Genomic DNA, 20903 nt, shown 5'->3' with positions numbered 1-20903 from the left:
CTAATTTTTAAGCTAATTTTAGCTGGAAGTTGCTCTACTCCCTCCTCCCCGCCTGTTATACTCAGCAGGTGAGTATAACAATTCTGTCATCTTACTCACTGTTGAAAGCTATGGCATTCAGGACTGTTACTGGAGAGCAATGTTTTTCAAAGTAAAATTAAGATTAGGTGGTCTGCCCTTCAACTTCAAATTCAGTCCTTCCCTGCAGAATAATTCTTCCAAAATAAAAAAGCCCACGCAAGTAACTAGCATGACTATGTAATCAGCCCAAGAGTGGTGCCAGAGAATAAGAAACTCCTCTGTCTCTTCTAGAAATGGTCTATACCAGTCATAACAGCACAACAGCAGAAGCTAGCACTGCCCCTTGTGGGCTGGGCTGCTGGTTCTCTAGAGAGATGAAATGACTCAGCCGTGACAGTGGTTTCTCAAGCGGTGGTTGTTATCTTCTTGCTGTGTGAGAGAAGGGCTCTGCTGACAGAATTTGCTTCCTGATTTGGAGAAGACCGAGAACTGTCCTTCTGGGAGCATCCTACACAAAGGCAACAGCTGCATGCATGTCTTGAAAATGAACGTGTCTTATCTGTACAAAGAAGCTGCAAGTCCAGGAAGGCAAAGTGTTAGTAGTACCTTTAAGAACATCTGACTGTGAAACTATTTTTAGCTTTCTATTCCTAAGGGGCCTTGAAGAAACTTCTCAGTCACTAGAGCCAAGGCTGTGGTGAGAACACACTGGAATGGAATCAAGAATCACACCTTCCCCTCCTCCCCCTTCCACCTGACAGTGATCTTCTATTGTTGCTATAGTGCTGCTTTTTACACGCCAGAAAACCACGAATTGAGCAAGCAGACTGGGAGGTGATGGCAGCCCCAGATGAAAAATATCATGGCAGGGAGAAGACTGAGGAGGGAAGATGGTGATTGAATGAGAAGGAGAGGTTGCCCATGGAACCCATGAATGGGAAAGAGAAGAAAAATTGGCTGTAGAGGCAAAAGGACAAATAACCCGATCGCAGAAAGCAAAACAGAAGGAGGTACTCACATTTCAATGGGGGGAATTGACTGTCCCAGCCAAAACTGGGCCTCTTTTCATGTCATGAACTCCATGTCAGCCTTCCCTTTACAGGTGCTTTTAACTGCCAAACACTGCACTCCATGTATGCACCAGTATCTTTTCTCACTGCTGCATTCTCCCTTACCCCAACAATCCAGAAATAAGGTTTGGAAAGTTTGTTTTTTCATGGGAGGATCACTGGCTAATTACATGATGAACTGCTGGAGACAGCCAGACAGACTGGGGGCTGCTGACAGGACAAAGATCCCTTCTTCTACTCCCAGAGCCAAACCAAACTCAGGCCAGGTGAAATGAAAATGAAGTCATTACTGTCTCATAGTGGATGAGAAGGACTGGAGGGTCCTGTGTGAGTTCATTGCAGATAGGTAATCCTTGCACAGAAACCACCCAACGCAATTCCCAACAACTGGTCCCTTTGCCAGCAGTCCCAGTGCAGAATGCTCCCCATCTGGAATGCTCCACTAGCACTAAACAGACATGAGTTGAAAAAGACAGGTGAAACATCCTGAATACAGAGGGACACTGAGAAGTGTGGCTAATAAAACCCTGTTTGAAAGGGCAAAGAACAGCTAAACACGGAAGGGACCTTCTTGAGTTCCGAAGACCTCTGCCTTGTCTCTCAGCACTACCCTTGCCTTAGTATATCCAAGAGGCAAGAGATGCCAGCACCAACCTGAACATAGGATTTTGTTCCTGTACTTGCAGAAAGAAACAATGATGTTCTTAGGGTCAGAATATGTTTATCTGTGCAGATGATGGGTGTTGTGGTTTAACCTGGCAGGCAGCTAAACACACAGCCATTTGCTCACTCCAAAACATAGCCCCATACTAGCTACTATGAAGAAAATTAACTCTATCCCAGCCAAAACCAGCACAATGGGAGATGTTAAGGGACAGAGACAATAGAGTGAATTTAGCCTTTAATCTTTACTTTTTCAACTGCTGTGCAAACACTAAGTTGCTGTTCCTCACATCAGCCCTTGTGAGAGGTAGATATTTGTAGCTGCCATTTCACAGAGAGGAGGCAAACACATGGGGTTGTTCAAAGCCACACACATATGTCTATGGCAAAAGCAAGAGGCAAATATGAGAGTTTCTACCTCCTGCCACCGAACACGGTGTCCCAGTCTGCGCTCTCCTGCCTCAGGAAGGCTGGAGTCTTTCCCCAGGAACAAACCCAACATGTTAACTAAAGGAGGCTTCCAGGTAGGGGAACCACAGCTGACACACGAAGTTGTGACTCCAGGGAGCATTTAGGCCCATTCCTCATCTTTAACTCTTGTAATTCAGTACACGCAACTGCATCAATGCACCATTTGTACTGTTCTCTGTTGAGACGGAAGGCTCTGTACTACCTAAGTACAAATTGAACACTGGCAACCTAAGTCCAGCTTAAAAGGCTTTCATTAATAGCAGGAAAAAATGTCATTGTTGCTTTGCTTGCCAGCTCAGCTCCCTCATCTTTAACCAGTCTATCTTTTCCTTTGCCTTCCCAAGGAGTGCTTAGGATAGGTTAGGGTTGCATATAACAGTGCACTACCAGTTCACTACTACTCCAAGAGCCGTGTGAAACACTTGCTCAGCAGCCAGACATCCCTCAGTAAGAAAGAGAAAGAATTTTATTTCTTCTTTTCAGTCCATGCCATTTGTCAAACTGTCCTTTTACTTTCCAGGCTGAGATCAAACAAGCTTTTCATTAGGCTTAAGTCTGCTAAGATCATCAGCAGGATCTCCACATGAGAAGATTTTATTTGTTTTTTCTTGGTTAATGCATTCTGGAACGGAACGGAAAGGAATGGAAAAAGAAAGCCCACTTTCTCTTATCATAAAATATATAGTGCCCCTGATTCTGAGTGAGATATTTTAAGTATGGCACTTTGGAAACCTTCAGATACTTACAGCTTCAACAGCTTTCAATCCAGTCTTTATGTTGTTGACTTCCTTCTCCAGCTCTACCAGGCTGCACAGGAGACAGACACAGAGCAGATAAAACAAAAAGAGCAGTGTTACACAGGAATACAGGAACTGTGTAGCAGAACAGACCATTGGCCCATCAAGTCTGGTATCCGGCCTCTGGCACCAGCCATGCCAGATGATTAGAAATGAGGGGAAGGGGGTCTGCTAATGTTCTGTGCTGCTTTTTGTATGAGATGTAAGATGAGGCGGACCCTGCTCGCCTGTGGTCACATTGAAGATTGGGATTTTCCTGTGAAGAAGAGGGGGGTTGCCCTCAGAACATCTGCCCCATGAGCTGAGCCTGACCCTCCAGCAAGGAGCATATGCCACATAGCCAGCTTGCAGTAATCAGCTGACACATAAGCAAGGACCTCAGCTTTAGCACACACATTACTGGGGTCTCAGATTATCTCTACATATGATTCTTGAACCACTTAACTACTAAATCCCATTAGCAGTACATTTACATGTGATTTTTGTCTTCCTCACAGTTCAAACATTGTTTTTTCCATCTGCATTTCTACCATATGGTAGTCCTTGCAAGCTTACATTGTAACTGAGCATATAACCCTACTGTTAATGTTAACACATGCTTCCCTAGACGTGTTATACTGGATTTCTGCTCATCGTATACAAACAAGAGTTTTTTTCTAGGACTTGTATGAAAAAAAAAGACTTTTAATTTCCAGGTAACTAGTTAGGACCTATTTGTGAGTCAGCAGGCATCTCCTCCAAGTATTTGGTGAGTAGTAGTTTACATCTCAAAAACACCACTAAAGCCTTAATAAATGCCTTTAAGTGTGAACCTACATTTATTTTTCAGTTGTCTTTCATTAGCTCGAGTAGTTCCCTGTACAAAGAATCATGGCTGGGCAAATAATATGCAAAGGTATTTTTGAGCAGTGCTTTGGAAAGAAAAAAACGCTGGTATTTTGGGGGGATGGCTTGTGTATTAATTTTCCACAAACACCTCCAGAAATGGAAAAAAAATCATTGAAATTTGTGCAGAAAGCATGATGCTTTCCACATTTCTGTGCAAGACTGATGTGTGCAAAAGTTTGAACAATCTTCCTGAAAAGGGCTTACTATAGCCTCTCTGCCTGATTGACTCTGCCTTAGAAACAAACCTTCAATTATCCAGAAAAAATAGCACGCAACTTAGATGAACAACCATAGAATATGGTGAGTGAATTACAACCACCCACCAGTCTAGTTACAATGTGTGATTCAGAAATACAGTAGAAGTAGGCATATCTGAGTAAAGCTGTCGATTTAGTTATCTACAAATGTTTTTGGACCAAAATTATCTGTTGATGTACATCGGAATAACATCAAGGATGTGAGCAAAGGTATTTCAGCTGTAAGGCTGGCCATGAGTTTAGAAGACAGCAATGAAAAAACTGATGATCATTAAGTTAACAGAAATCACTGGGAACTCCAGCTCTGGGAACAGGCAATAGCACTGGACTTACTTGACTTTTGCTGCTTCTGGAAGATGCTGCAACTCAGACTGAATATCTAAGATATCTGGATAATTCTTTTCAAAGATCATAATTAAGTAGTGCAACAGTGTAATGTTCCTAAAAAAAAAAAAAGGGAGAAATGAGAAGGAAGATGGTGGTGAGAAGGAAAAGGATGCTGGGAGGATTGTGACAAATCAGTGAAAAATATTTGGGTAGGAAATGTGCTTGAATGAACAAAACTAACAATATATCAACAGTTAGCAGCTCTGTTATTGAAAGAAAAGTATCACAGACTGAAATGAATTAGCCCTTTATGAACCATCTTTCCTAAAACCTCAAGCAATATATTGTGCCTTGATTTATTCTGGAAGCACCAGCATGCTTCCATCCATCTGTGTAGATCGTGTAACAGAAAAGCAAATTGTGTAACACAGTATACTATTTGTCCCCAGATACTTCAGCGAATAAACAACTAATAGTACGAAAGTGACATTAACTCGTAAGGGAGAAGTGAGTTGTTCTCAGAGGCAATGTGGAAAAAACCTAAGAGTTAACTAAGAAGAGGAAAAGGTTCTTGAAGATTGAAGAAGCTGCAAAGAAAACTGCTACAGTAATGAAACAGCGATACTTATGAGTTGTGGTCAGGCTCACTACTACAAAAGCAATGGCAGCTCAAGTAGGAGTGGATAGAAATGAGATGTATCAGAGATGCAGGAGAAGGTTTAAGAAAATTTGTAAAGTAAATGATGAATTTTGCATGTAGAGAGAACAGCCAGCCATAACAGCTACTTGAGGTGGGTGTTATGTCGTTAACTGACAGGCAAGACAGCAGATGGCCACTGCTTCACACAGACTAGAGCCTGGGAGTTGGGAACTGGTGAGAGAACAGAATCTGCACAGGACATTTAATATATGGAAAACCAAGCCAAGCTACATTAAGGCAAAAAAATGTTCAACATTAGCTACACAAGTGTTAGCCTTGGAATACAGAAAGGACATCATGGTAGTCAAAACAGAACTCTGTTAGTTCAAACTCTGTTAGGTAGGGATGAATTTCCGATGGCTTCTTACTGCCATTATTCATTCTGTCACAGCCTGAAGTCATTTCACCACAACTATGGTCTCAGCAGGTCTCACGAGTCAAGGAAAGTGCGAGTTAGTAAGAGCTGGTATAGGAGATCTCCAAGGAAAACCTTAGTGCTGCTGGAGCCCAAAAGTGGTATTCTCTCCGCAGTCACAGCTGTTTAATTTCCAGAACCAGTATGAGGATGCGGGGCAAAACGTAGGGTAGCACTATAAAGACCTGCAGCCCATGTCCATAAATAGTAAGCTCCACCTTCCCAAAACCAGCTATTTTCCTTAGCTGCTCTAGATACAACGAGGCTCAGTCTCTCTGAGCTATGCCGTGTGGGTCCATTACTGGTGTAGGTAGAGAGCCAGTTTATGACAGTTCTGCGTCAGAAACATATGCCATGTTTCATAGGAGATACAAAACTGTGGTCAGAGTTTTTTGTTTTCTTTTTTGCAAAACCATGGCCATAAAACTTCGGTATAAAGGGCAAATTCCATAGAAATCCTCCTCCCCCCCCAACTTATTTCAGTTATTTGTGAAATACTACATTTTGTCATCTTTGCATAGTGTTGCAGAAACACAATCCAGCAACAGATGCGCATTACCCAGCAGAATTTGAGTGCTGTGTTAATAGCTGGTCTTAACTGCTACAGGATCTTTTAGAGTGAAAAGCACTACTTAAATGCCAAATAAGACATTATTTTAAATGGTCTGCAGAGCTAAAACCAAACAAAAACCACTTTCATTACTGTGCTGCTGATAAGAGATGCAGCAGCACAGTAACTAATTCATTTACGGCCTTCTAGCCTACCTGTCTATGCTGGATTTGGTGTCTGCAATTTTGTTCAGGCTGGAGACTTTGAAGCCATATGCACTTCCCCTTTGGCCCTTGTTCATATAATTCCCAAAGGCCAGAACTACCTCCAGGAGTTGCCTCAAACGCTTGCTTCGGATGAGTTCTTTGGATGCCAGAAGAATGGCTTGAAAAGAGAAAAAAAATGAACAGGTTATTGCACAGTGTGTGGTCTTAACAATTATGCGTGGGCCCATAATTTTAAGTACCCTAAAACGCCCATTTGACTATTGCCCAGCAAATGCTGCAACACAGTCTGTGTGTGCACTGTCCTTCCCACGCCCATACACCCAGAACCAGGACAACTGGAAGGAAGATGCACTACATCTAGCCTGCAGGATGCTCTTCTGAACCCAGGAGCAAGGCTATTCTCCTGGAGCTCACGTTCTAAAAACATAGCCAGCGAGAACAGGAGGAAGGCTTGAGCTCATCTGAAAATGCAGAGTAGAATACACTCACCTCTTCTCTGCGATAAGCAGAAGCCATACACCCCTGCTCCTTGTAAGTTACACATTCCCAGAACTCCACCATCCTGAGGCATCTATTCTAACTGCCCCATGGAGAGGGAAGGTGCAAGGACTTGGGGGTGAGAAGGGAAGGCTGACCTGCACAGAAAGGCCATGAAAGGTTTTGGCACCTCAGCACAGCCTGGTAGCACACTGTCACATCTGTCAGGTCATATTTACAGTGTAACAATCATGAAACTGACTTATTAAGTCAATGGGTGCAAGAAGAGTGTCAGACAGAATTCACTTCTTAGCACATGACATGCTTTGGACCTACTGGCTCTACAACCATAGCACGCATGTAACAGCACCTCCTTTGAAGACAAGTCTCTCTTGACCTTCCCTGCCCCTCTACCCAACTCTTAGAAAAAGCTTTAACCATACCTTCCACTTTTGGTTTTGCTTCTGCCAGCCTCTCTGGAAACTTCTTCTTAAAGAATAATGCTTGCAGCCGCTGCTGATAGTGGTCAATCCTGCATGAAGGGTAGAGGAAAGCCAACACTGAACTGGAACTGTATTTTGAAGCCCAGGGCCAGTATGCTGCCTACATAACCTAATGGTTGGATATTGAGCCTCACACTGCCTGTGCATGGGATTACGGACATAGTTCAAACATCTAACACTACATAATCAACCTTATTATGAATATGGAGGAACTCAAGGCATGTTTTGATCACAACTGAAAAGGAGCTGGAAGAATTCCCATTACTCTCAAAATAACGAGAGTCATGGGAGATGCCAGCTGCATCTCAATTAGCAAAACAAAATGTTAATCCTGATTGGGGATGTAGCAAAGTTGGAACAAGAAAGAAGGTCACAGGACGAGGAGATGGGATAGCTGAAGGGAAAAAGAGATCTGTATGAAATCCTGACCCCTGGCTACACTACATCTGATAGTTGGATCTGAATTCCTTTTTGTGTGAACAAGCTTAGGCAGAGAAGGCAGATTTCTGCTTGTCATCAGGGGACTGGTCCTTAAATGACAGCACGGAGAGTGCTTATCATCAATAAAAAGTTTGTGTAATGAACTGAAATATTTGTAACATTTGTGGGCTTCTGGCAAATGCAGGGTATAATGCTGGCCCACAATCTCTTGCACATTCCCCCTCAGTGCCAGATGATCCATTTTCAATAACAATTACAGCTGCTTCCAAGAAGCCCTCCGTGCACTTTTCCCATAATGTAGCAAACAGACCTGCTCATTTCAAAGAGGAAACGATCCGCCCGGGCCATGCGCTCAATTTCGTGTTTATGCTCCTCCAACAGGTCGGTATCGCTCTTTTCGGGAACGAACTTCAGCAACTAGAGTGACAGACACAAACCAAACACCGAGATGAGAGATCTCGGGAAGAGGAGAGAGGGATGGAGAGGCAAAACAAACCCTGATGGAGAGAGAGAGGGCCCTCAGATTTCTCTGCTACCATGGGGAAGCATTACGTTCACCCAGCCGTGTGACCGTAACTTCAAAAAAGTGCAGCTGTGGCTACAAAACTGACCTTTTTTAAACCTTTGCTTGCTGTTCTGTTTTTATCCCTCACTGACCCCATTAGATTAATTTTCAATTCCAAGGGGGAACTTCCCATTTCTAAATCTAAAGGCCAAGTGCTACTGCAGCTTACTCAAGGGGAAGTACAGAGAGAACTTTGATTCCCACAGCATTACTTGGAGTTTAGATTGATTCAGACGAGCAGGATGTGTCCCACTCAGCGTGAAGTACCCATCGTGCCTATTCTAGACTACACACAAAGGCTCATCTATCTCCCTCTTGGTCTGCCCCACTCTGCTGAAACAATAAACAATAACCAAGTGACTGGATATGTGTCTGACACTGGCTGCTATTCAGATGCTGACCTTAAAGCTCATACTTTGACAGATTTTTGACATATCTGGTGGTAGTTGTGCTTTAGTATGGTTATAAATATTGCCATGCACACAGCCTCAGCACACACCCACAAAAACTGCTCACAAGGCATATCAAGCACTTTGCTTTTTACCACTTTTAATATTTTATCCCACTCCCCAAAAATGCGATATTCAAAGGTGTGGAGCATTCGAAGCTTACAGTGACTTCTAGAGCTGTTGTGAGCATTCAGATAACATGACAAGTAGGCTATAAATTTCCAAAATGGAAAAGCTTTTTGTACACGATTAAATACTGTGACTGCACACAAAGAAGGAATCACATTTGTCAGGCAGTTCAGAATTATAACATTTTGTGCACTCCTAAGGAACTTTATCGTATGCATTTTTGGTAAAAGCAACATCTTTCACCCTCTATAAATGGGGGAAATTGGGCAATGGTGGTTTAATTGTTTTGGGGTCTGCCCCCCCCCCCCCTTATCTCCCCCCCCTCCCCCCAAGCTACACAGTAAACCAACTGCAGGTGACAGAAGTCCCTGACTCCCTTTTTAACCATTTGAGTTAGAATGCAAGATCTCTTCTAGTCCCAGCTCTAACCATTGACCTACGTGGCCTGGTTCATGGTGTTTCCCAATGGAAAAGCTGCAGACAGAGAAGGGAGAGAAAAAGGAAAAGGAAAAGGAAAAAAAGGAAAAGAGAGAGAGAGAGAGAGAGAGAGAGAGAACAACAAAATATAATCAGCAGTATAAAGAAGAGATGGGAAAAATTATGGGAAAGTCACAGGTGAGAAGAGAAGACGTGAAAGGAAACCTCATACCAACTGTAATCATGCATATTTTGCATCAAGAAGAGAAAACTGTTATGAAATCAACCTGATACAAATAGTTACACGAGGGAGGTATATTTGACAACATTGGGAAAAATACTTTTCTCATGCTCCCATGTGCAGCTCTGCTGACATGAAAGGACCAAGTTCAGATCTGCAGACATAGCAGCAGAGACAGTACATATATCCACCTACTTTAGGTGAAAAAAAGGCAGTGAAGGACTTCAGAATAAGATATATCTGACTGTAATCTTTCTCACCTGCTCAAGCATATCTTTTGCTAGGTCTTCTTGTTCATCCATCTTCAGGATTGCTTGTCTGATTTCTTCATTTGACAGCTTCAGCCTTTCAACAGGATCAACATTGTACCATTAGTGCAAAGCTTAAGTGACTGACAATTCAGAAAGTAGGAAGCCTGAAAAGCTGCACTAAAAAGGCACAAAAGAACCATGGGAAGCTCCACTATGAAGCTGCTGTTCTAGAGTATTCAGTAAGATGAATGAATCAGTTCCAAAGGCAGAGATTTTCTAGATCATATATTTTTATCCTCTTCAGCTAATCAAACACACATCAGAAATTAGATGGTGATTAAGAACAATCAGGACCTCATAGATCACAAGTGCTTCCAACTTCCCCCATATCAGATACCTCACTCATCAAGTTCTTTTGCTATACTAAACTCCCTCAAATCCATGTTACTCGTGACTGTGAGCCCACATTACACTTCTGCTTGTGCATATTAAAGGATCTCCCAGAGTAACAAGCAATAGGACTGATCTTTCCCTTACAGATCTGAGAAAAGGGTTTCTTGTAAGGCTGGTTGTGCTAGGTAAGTTCACTCTGTCAGCAGTCACAGCTGAAGAAGGAATTGACAGCATCTACATATCTGCGATTCACATCCAATACGAAACAAGCACTGAAAACAAGATCTTTATTAATAGTATCTGAGGTATTAAAATTACACTCTCCTTCCCACCTACTCCTGTCCATCTGTGTGCAATGAGTAGGGGTCATCAGTTACAACAAAACACAGAATCAATAAAAAAAAACCCTCAAGGTCTCCACTTGAAATCCAGGGCAGACCAGAAGCAGTCAAAATTTGTGATTATTGAGAGGCTGTTTGATAGGTTACATGAAATGAACTTGATGGTTCTCAGCGCAGATGCCAATGAACAAATGTGCAATTGACAAATTCTACCCCACCACCCCCAACCCATGACACCCTCATCAGTCATTTCAGGAGAGCAGAGGAGGACCAAATGAACCATAAAGGAAAGGCTATCCACAAGAAAATCTCGATTTTGGGACTGAAACAGGAAAGCGTGAAAAGAAATACTTGAGGAGTGAAGTCTGCAGTCTCCATGGACCTTCTACAATCAGTATAATTAATTAACAGCAGAAAGAGAAAATGCAAATATAAATAAGAGACAGGCTGATGCATGAGGCAGAATGTTTTTGTCTTCAGTGCTAAGAAATTCCATGTTGAAATTTCACATTGCTATTGCCATTTGGATAGAATCATATTTTTGGAACTAGGTAAAAGCAAAAGAAAGAGCTTTATTTTTACAGACAGGAAATATTACTAAATCTAAGAAACTTAAAACATTTTAATATTGCCCAATATAACCAACAGCTGGAAACTAAAATACGAATCAGCAGACATTCAAAAGCTTACACCTCTTAACTAATTGCTCTCACTCTCTTCCTAGCTTGTCATTGTGTCTGCTTTTGACAAGGAGGGCAAACTGATACCAGCCAAGTAAGATAAGGCTACTGAATTTCCAGAAAAGCTACATAATTGGGCCATGCTCAGATGAGATAGAAGGATTAGAAGTTTTACAATGAAAAGGCTGGAAACTTTTTACTTTAGGTCATCAGTTTGACTTGGGATCAAAAGAACAAACCTCAGTACATGGGTTTCTGCATAAAGCTCTACAGTCTCAGTCAGAAAACTGAAGGGTTTCTTTTGGCTTTAATGATCATGAATTGAAAAGTCCATGGTTGTGTGACCCTGAACTGATCAAACCCGGTGACCACAGGAGGGCTGAGCAGCATATTGGTGGGTGTGGGCCTGGCTCCTAGCAGACACGTATACATATGCCCAGAGAATTTGGTGCCTGCAGTTTTTGAAGTGCTACATTTTGTTGGTTATTTTTTCCTTTAGAGACCACCTTTACATTTTCCAGAATCTGGAGTCCACAGATGAACTGTGTCTTGTGACACAGGTACACAGTCTGTCAGAGGGGATGCAATAAGCCAACCCATGAACACCAGGGTGTGGGGGTTTTTGTTGCTACTTTCACTGAAGATAAAAAGAATGAGGGCGAGTTTCATGTTTTTTCCATGCAAATAACTTGAATAATTACTACAGTGACCACCAACAATTACACAGTGCAAGTCCCTCTGTGTGTGTTAGGGCATGCAGTAAACATGATGGAATTGACAGGTTTGAGGTACATCAACACAACAGAAGGCATAGCGCATATTATTGCTGATCTTGCTGTTCTGTCCAGGAGCCCGAGGACTTCAGACTCCAAGCTCCTCTGTTTGCTGCCATTCATCAGCACTAAATACACTTGAAAACATCTTCTGTTCAAAAATAATTGACAGCCCCAAGGACAGACAGTTATACAAACACTTTGATTTCTTGGATGATTCTGTGCCCTGCCATCAGCAGAAAAACATCTGGTTTGAATGGTTTAGCCCACAGTAGAGAGAAGCAGAACGCTTGCCAGCCCCCTGCTGAGAAGCAGTTTAACTTAGTCACTTAGAGGCCTGTAAGGAGGTCACAGTGCCTGCAGGTGTGCATCCTAGGTTATTACCAATCCAATTACAAGTACAGAAGGATTTACAGCAAAACAATCTTACTCTTCCAAAGTGGGCTTGTTCCTCTTCTGGGGCAGGATGTATTTCAAGAGCTGTAAGCATCAACAGCACAAACCAGGGATCTTCCCAATTAAAAACTGGCTGAATAACTAGCCAAAGAATTGTTAATCAAGTGATTCTTGTATTTTCAAAACTCATGCCCAGCCATGCAGTAGATCTTAAAGATGGCCAGCAGTAATGTGAAACAGATGTCCTGCTTTTAAACAGAAACAGGTGAACTGATTAAAGAGGAACCTAAAGCAGATGCGTAAAATCTTTCCATTTAGAACTGAATAGAGGCATCCCTCAGAGCCTAAAACTCATATGGGACAGACAGCAAATTAAAGTGGAATTATGGCCCAAAAATTTACACTACAGAAATTACATTTCAGTATCTATTGGACAGTCTGCAATTACTTTCTTACAAGCTTTGCAGATCCATGCACTTTTCCTCCAGCTGCTGGAGACAACCCAATTTGGAACAGCATACAATTCAAGCTGTATTCTCTTTGCCTGATGCTTCACCAAATCACAGATCCTGGCACCAGAACTCAGGAAGTGAATGTGACCAGAAGAAAACACAGTGCCCCTTTCCTCAGCTGCAGCACATTCATTCATAGCGCAGATATTGACTGTTTTTGTTCAACAGCAGCCTGACACTGGTCCGATGAGGAAGGAAAAGGATCTTTACTGAGAATACTCCCTCCTTCTTCCCTCACCCGTGCATCTGGTGGCAGCATATGGAAGTCCAACTGCTTGAGTCATCTTCAAGCAATGTTAAAGCTCAACAAGTACCAAATAACTTCTGATATGGTACTTAGCTTGCCTCCCTCTATCCCCTCCGGCTTCATAAATAATCTCTATTGACTCTGTAGAGTAATTCATCACTAATCTCCCCAGGACACCTCGGCTGATTTAACACCAGCTTCACTTGCAGACATCAAGTGGTTTATTGTTTCGTCCTCTCAGAGAAAGCCGGCAGCCTGACTCTGAACATGCCTGGGAGACATGTTGCAGTTTTACATCAACTTCCCTTACAGACATCCAGCACTCGCTCATTTTTCCTCCTTAAATATACCCATTGATTTAACTCACAGTAACCTCCCCCCTTCATTCCTCCCTCCCATGGATCAAAGCAGAATACTTGTCGCTCATTAACTATCTCCCCCTCAGAGGAAAAAGTGAGTTACTTCACGGGCTTGTCCTTGGATCTTGCTTAGCTTTGGAGAAAGAAGCATGCATGCCTACTACCAGAGAACCCAGAGTTTCATCGCAGCGACATTAAACTCCCGTACCACAGGGATCACATTCACACTCTTCCTTTTACCTTGGAGAAGGGGACTGATTATCATGTATCAAGGCCATTTTCTACCTCAAACTGAACTGAACCACAGTGTTTCCCAAAGATGCTACTACAGCAGTAGTAGCTGTGACAGTGAGAGGAACTGACTGATACTCAGCTGCCAGTTTGTATAGCTCACCCAAATCTTAGCTTTTACTGACTGCAGACTTCTCCATCTCCACAACTCGTTTCACGCAGGCTACTAGTCAATTCACTCCCAAATGTTGTGACTGGGACGTAAGCCTTCTCTAACTGTTGAGCTCTCCTAAGGCTCTGTACAACTGCCAAGCTGCAGGCTGTTAAATAGCTACATTTTGGGAATACTCGTTGTCACTACCCCATAAAGGCAGGAAAAGAAGATGTCTCCCTGCTTTCAGAAGCAGCGTTCAGGAGTCAGGCTGGTCTAACTGTACATTCACCCAGAAGACAGAAAGATGCAGCCACTCTCTTCACATCCTCTTATCTCAGCTGCCAACTCATCTTGTCAGTGAAGAAGACACTGCCTTAGCCTTTTGGGGATAACAGTTGGGACATTTTATGAGGTACATCTTACACCATTATATCAACACGTTGGGAAAAAAGACACCAGTGCCTTTTCAGCACTTCACTGCAAAAGCATTCAGCCAAGTGCATAAAGAAACAGGCTTTTCTTTTCTTTTACTCCTTCAGCAAAAGCTCATGAGTGACCAACCTACTTTGCATCCAAATACTCTCAGTTTCCTACCAAGAAGGATCTGGGGATGGCCATCTTTCTGAGCCAAGCAGAGCAAAGCAGGGCCAAACTTGGGAATCCCCAAATTACAGTGACATATTGATGAGGCAGTGGTTCATCTTTTATCTACCTACCTATTGGTTCCTAGTTGTGATCTAAGACAGGATGGCACCAACTGATGTGTTCTGTTTAACCTTTGGGTTTATCATACTCAGAATAGCAGGCAAAGCCATTTATTGTGGACCTTACCTTAAAACCAGAAAATCTCCCCAGGAACCCGGGAGGCACTGTTTATTGCCTAGTGTTTTTCAAGACAACACACTGAGGAACTGAACTGCTGAATCCAATGAACTGTTTCTGTATCAAGGTATGATCTGTACCCCAAAATATCATACTGCTTGGAATCTACCTTGAAATAAGGGTGAATGCTGTATTGTCACATGGCAGAAAGGCACACGGGGACTGGGGGCACAGCAGAGGCAGTACACGGCGACTGACACTGGCTGAACAGCTTGTCCTCTTAACGTCCGATCTGAAAGTGTTTAGAAGCACTGAGGAGGCACAGCTATGTGAAAGAAATACCCAGTATTTCTGTATCTTTAGTATTCTGGTCGGAAATGCTGCAAATGTCCCTTTTCTTCTCCCTTATTGATAGAGGTTTGAATAGACAATCATGAAAGCCACAAACATTTGGTAAAGCTGCCTGCTAGTATCTATCTACTATCATATTCACATTTAAAACTATTTTTGTGTAGTCAGATTCTGCCTTCTGCTACTACTGGTTTTATGACATTTTGCTAGCACTCCTACTGTTTCCAGCCTCTTGAGAGGGTTACTGCTGACTAGCTGGGCCACAGGAATAACAAACACATCTCAGAAGAACACTGACATAATGATTTTGCTGGAATTCATGCAAAACAACTTGCACAAAAAAGTTCCATAAGTATACATTCAGCCTTCTTCTGAGCAACGTGTCTTATAGAACTGGACCTCTGCAGAGCATTTCACAGAGCAAGACAGTAAGAGAGACATGTCTTAGGCATATTCTGCCAGGACCATTTAAGGTTCTGCAAGAACATTTAAAGATATTGTACAACAAAAACACTAGAGCAGCGAAAATACTACCCATTACTTAAATAATGGAGGCAGGGAGAAGCCATACTGGTGAGAGAGGTCAGAGAAATTTCCAGCTGCGAGGTGAAAGCAGGGAAACACAGGGATCTGGGATGATTCTTCCAGACCACACAAGTCTGACAGTAAATCTCCAGCCTGGTGGAAACTGAACACATCAGGAAATTCATGAGGGATAGAAGATTTCCAGTGTGACAGAAATAACTGTATGCTGGAAACACCATTAAGAAAGCCAGAATTGAGGCTGGTGAGTGCCTGGACTCTCCACAGACAGATGGTTCCATGTCCTGGTTCAATTATGGCCTACTGGAAATACTGTGAGATAAACTGATCTTGTGCCTATTCAAACCTTTACAGTTGGCCTATGGGACAGAGCTTCGTTCTGGATCCATCAGACTCCACTAAACAAGGGCAATTACATCCTTCCACTGCAGGAAAACTGAAAGATGCTGCTATCAAGTAGTTGAAATAGAGCTTTTTTTGTGAAAATAGAGATGAGAATGGGGAGGAAGGCTTACAAATCTGTTAACTGTCATCAACAATCAGCTAGCAATTCAAATTTCATCTCTTTTCAGTCTACCATTCTCCAGTCTCTCCGCGAAAGAAAGGAAGAGACATCTATTTCTCACTCTAGCTAGGTTTTGGCTTGTTGGACCATATGAAATATGAGCTCTGCCTGACCCCTTCTAACACAGTGTTAGTAAAACAAAAACATTTGAGTAGTGGAGGGAAAGAAAACCCAACCCATGCAGCTATTTTACTTTAAAGGACACGACAGTTTAGTGTAAACAAAGGGGGAATAAACTACAGGGATATATGCACAGTAAGAGTCAATTGGAAACAGCTGTTGGCAGATACTGTGGCAACCTGAAAGCTGGGGCTGCAGCTCAGGGTTGCACAAACTCTCTTTGTTTGTCACCAATTTTAAATCCCCTCTCATCGCACGTGTGTGCACACCCACATGCACACATGTGTAAGGTGCGCTGCAGGAGCAGCAAGGCCATGGCAGCAGCCAGGGATGATTTGGCTAGGAGTGTCTCTCCTTCAGGGTCTAACCTTAAGGAAGGAAGAAGTGGGGTAATGCAAAAAACTGCAAAGAGGCTGTAAAACCCTTTCAATTATTGTCTGCAGCCAATCCTCCCAATTGCTGTCTTTAATAGTAGTACCATATAAGCACAAAGAGCAGAAAAAGGCATGAATGTAGAGGTGCCATTTTAGTTCCCAAAGATATTTGCTTTTCTAGTTGCCTTTAAAAGGGAAGTTTGGGGAGGAATAGCAATCCTGGGCCAAGCTGTAAGACATTTCTGATATCCTGGGTGTAACACTATCTGTTACAAACGTTAAATGATCTAAGCCAGTGATAGCCCTGGTGACTGGCATTTCCTATAGCACAGCACAGCGAAGTTAACAGGGCACAATGCAAACTGGCAGGCTCCTTAGGGACAGTGAACTCAGTCTTCAAATCTCTATCATCCATGTTAGGCCTGCTAACAAGAAGATCAGGATATTTCCTAGTGGAGAAGTTTGCAGTCACAATACGCAGCTTTTCACCTCTGGTTTGAGTCCAGACTAGCAACTTGAGGTGGACTGGCTTCATGGCACACCTGGAGCGAACACACGCTGTGTACCCTGAAGTGCAAGGTTCATGCTTCAGTGCCACTTTGATGGAGGCAGCAGAAGGGAAGACAAACCACAGAGACTGTCCTTTCTCCTTTTTCCTGAGAGGAATCCTCTCACCATTTAGAGAGGATTCCTCTCAGGTTAAGAATGGGACAGACTTGCACGGTAGAAAAGGTGAACGGTGAAAAACATATACTGCTGTCATCCACACTGCTTTTGTTTTGGGGATAGAAAGTGTTTACAAATAAACATCTAGTGTCATATGAAGTCATGGACCACCTTCCTGTATCCTCCTCAGCCCAGCCACCTGCACACATTATGTTACCACTTCTAGGAAATGTTCCCTGTGCTTACATGAGTTAATCTGAACCCCAGACACACTTTAGCAGGTCTGTCAAACAGCATGAAAATCCTGTTGCCCCTATGCCTCTCCATCCCTCTGCCCCAGCCTGCAGTCAGCTGCCAACACCAGCAAAGACATGCACTGGCGAGTGCTGCAGAGAGAGAAATGTAAGCCTTCCCTCATTGCTGGTTTGGGGGGGGCGGGGGGGCGGAGCGGTCCTGCTGACATGCAGGCTAATGCCACATAAGTAGCATAATGAGAACCTCCATGGGTTTCACTAAGCAATGGAAAGAACTCACTCCAGTCCTGGTGGTCTGGCTGCAACTTTGCTTTTAACTGTTAGTTTGCTAGAGCAGACAAGCAATCACATGCATACGAACCCACATGTTCTACTGATCAGTGAAACAGTTTTATTGCTCAGTGCTGTCACAGCTTTCCCAGGATCTGGCTTCAGCCCTGCTGTCCTTCCTTTAGCAGGAAAGGCAACTTTCTCAGGTGGATCAGTGTCTGCACAAATTTGATGTTTAGTGACAGACATCCAGCCCAGTACTCATGTTGGTAGAAAGACATGAAAAGGATATAGAGGGACCTGATGTCACAGCATTTGAAGGCATTAGAGTCATTGCAGGAGCATGCAAAGGCAACTTCTGGTTTCCAGAACCTAATTTACAAATACAAGACCTAATTCTTGAATATCTCTTTTTACATTTACTACTCTTCTCACCAAGAGTCAAAAGTGACAAAGAAAAACACCGCTCCCAGCTCTGCTGTATTCCAGGGAGATGCTCAGAGCAACATTTAGAAAAAAACATACAGAACAGAGACAAATGACATACACAGAGCACGGGGGACACATCACTTACAGTGAAGTGCAAGCACTGCCAACGAGCTGCTTTCATCTACCTATGAGTACTGATAGTTTTCTGGTGATGAGTCTTCAGATACATCTTGGTGTCTATGCCTATTTAATGCACAAAATGTGTGTGTGCATATGTTTATTAAGTGAGCTAACACTTCAGAGAGACGTGCTTTTATGATACTGCAAGAGAGGTTTCTCTGAAGCTCTGTAGGTATTAGACAACAGGTCTAGGTGAGAAAAGAAACATGCCTGCTTGTTTAATTCCATCCCCTCTTGCCTCTACGTTGACCACAGGATATCCTGTGAGCTAAGGCTTAGCACACTTACTTGGAAAGGAGAATGACACAATTCTGGGCCCTCCGGCCGTCAATCACAGAGAGCTCTTTCACCTTTCGTGTGGAGAGGTAAAGGTCTTCTGTTGAACCCATCTCTTTCTGCATATAATTCAAAAGGGGGGGGGGGAACAATCAGTATCATGTTTCTCACCCAAGACTGATAGACTTAGCTGAGTGTAATGAACAAAACCCATCCCAACCTGGGAAAATCCACCCACATGGTGAGAAAAGGAGACAGGAAGGGCAGAAAACACGTAGGTAGATCCTGTATTACTAGACAAACAGAAGTCATTCATTACCACTTATAAGATCATCTTTGATTCTAAATACTGGACCTGATTCTGACCTATTGGACTCACTCTACCAACAGTTATGTTGTTGTTATTGTTATGTCATTGTGCAAAACCGGCATGACAGGGAAATTGGGCACATTATGGTAACGTCCACTGGTGTCACAGCATATCCTTCAGCAGATGCCTCCTGCAGGGGTTACACAGCATTCTTGAAAGGTTGCAGCCCAGTCAGGAAAAATCATAGAATCATCTCTTAAGGCTGCCATTGGACCAGACCAATCCATATTATATGAGAGATGCAAACAGTAGGGCAAGATGACATTTATCTTACTAAATATATCTTACTAAATGGTCAACATCTACATCTGAACTAGCCTCTCTTTTTAAAATTAATTAATACCTCTAATCGTACAGAAACCACCCTTTTTCAAAGTTCTCTGTATATCCCCATTGCCAAGTTCATCACCTGGAAAAAAACTGGAAAATCCCTGTCCAAAATGTTTGTCACAGCACACAGAGAGAAACTATTTGCAAACCCAGTCTGACCATCCAGAAGTCTCTGTCTCCTTGTTCTGCCTACACACCAGAGCCATGGGATTTGTTTCACTTCCAGAGATTGGCTTTCTGCAATTACTTTGAGTATCTTTTAACACCATTCCTTAAAGGGAATTAGAGCTAATGATAAAAGGTGTTAATCCTGGATAATAGCTCTCTAGTTACCAACAGAGAAGAGGGAAAATAAAAAATAAAAACAGGACAGTTTTTATTTTCCCAGCTAACTGCTGCTGGAACCTCTTCAAAAATGCCTTTCCATGATATCCATATTGTCATGCCTTGAGATTTTGAGACTTACCAGTATAATCTAGCTTTGAGTGCACCCATCAAACTAGCAACATGACTTCTTTCTTTGGACATAACAACAAGTATGCTAAGTCAGATCAAAAGGTCCATCTACCCCAATATCCTGTCCCTGAGAGTGGTCAACAGCAGATACCCAGGGAAAGGGGTAAGATCATGGCAAGCATACAGTGGTGCTTCCCAGAATTCACTCCCAGGACTCAAGGTTCTGCAGCTCAGGGCTTACTTATTTCAGTATGACTAATCCACTCCAAGAGATTTTGACACCCAAATATTTGAGAGTTAAATGTAAATCATAGATTCATACTGCTAGTTGTCATTTGAGTTCTTGGTACAATCAGCTACAATAAGCCTGTGTTGCTCCTGGATAGACAAAGGATTCCTACAATCACGTCCAAATGTGCTGCAGTGAGCCACCACCAATACTAAGTGGCATTTATAAGCAGGTACAATGCACCAGCTGAAGACACGCACGCAATAATTCTGCTGGATGTGCCCAAAGTGTCTAGCTTGGCAGAAAAAAATTGCAATGTTACTTGATACATCAAATAGTGTTTCCAAAAAAAGGAAAAATTGGGTATTGGGCAAGTTTATTATTTCTGAGAGAATAACAATACCAAAAAGCAGGGCACCCCCAGTATAATCTGGCATGTAGAGATGTCAAAGTTTTCCTGAGTTTCCTCAGTTTGTGGGGAGGAAGACAGGGGAATGGGGAGATAGGCAGCTGTTGAAGGTGAGAAAGGTACTTGTTGCTCTGTGCTCTTGGCATAAAAGCTTCATTGTCCCTCACTAGCTAATGCTTGCAGACAAGCACACCTGGTTAGTGTTAACCAGCACCCATCCCAAGGAAAAAACCAAATTGTTTCAGGGTTTGGCTGTGTGTGTGGGTTGGGGGTTTAGACAGCTTCCCCTAAAGCCATGCAGCAGGGATTGGTAT

At 42.8% G+C, this 20903-nt stretch overlaps 1 protein-coding gene across 1 annotated transcript in view; it reads right to left on the bottom strand.

Moving 5' to 3' along the window:
• The window catches only part of DAAM2 (dishevelled associated activator of morphogenesis 2), a 185608-nt gene that overhangs the window by 12547 nt on the left and 152158 nt on the right, over window positions 1-20903 (bottom strand). Inside the window, exons 16-22 of the mRNA XM_009331081.1 lie at window positions 18808-18914; window positions 9869-9953; window positions 8118-8224; window positions 7307-7395; window positions 6375-6543; window positions 4501-4608; window positions 2972-3032 (exon numbers count right to left, since the gene is read on the bottom strand). Coding sequence (XP_009329356.1) covers window positions 2972-3032; window positions 4501-4608; window positions 6375-6543; window positions 7307-7395; window positions 8118-8224; window positions 9869-9953; window positions 18808-18914 — 726 coding nt within the window. The remainder of the gene's footprint in view (window positions 1-2971; window positions 3033-4500; window positions 4609-6374; window positions 6544-7306; window positions 7396-8117; window positions 8225-9868; window positions 9954-18807; window positions 18915-20903) is intronic.

This window comes from Pygoscelis adeliae, unplaced genomic scaffold (genome assembly GCF_000699105.1).
Source record: "Pygoscelis adeliae isolate BGI_AS28 unplaced genomic scaffold, ASM69910v1 Scaffold218, whole genome shotgun sequence".
Lineage (NCBI taxonomy): Eukaryota > Metazoa > Chordata > Aves > Sphenisciformes > Spheniscidae > Pygoscelis > Pygoscelis adeliae.
Note: the sequence above shows the minus strand (reverse complement) of the source record. Positions and strands in the feature narration are given on the sequence as shown.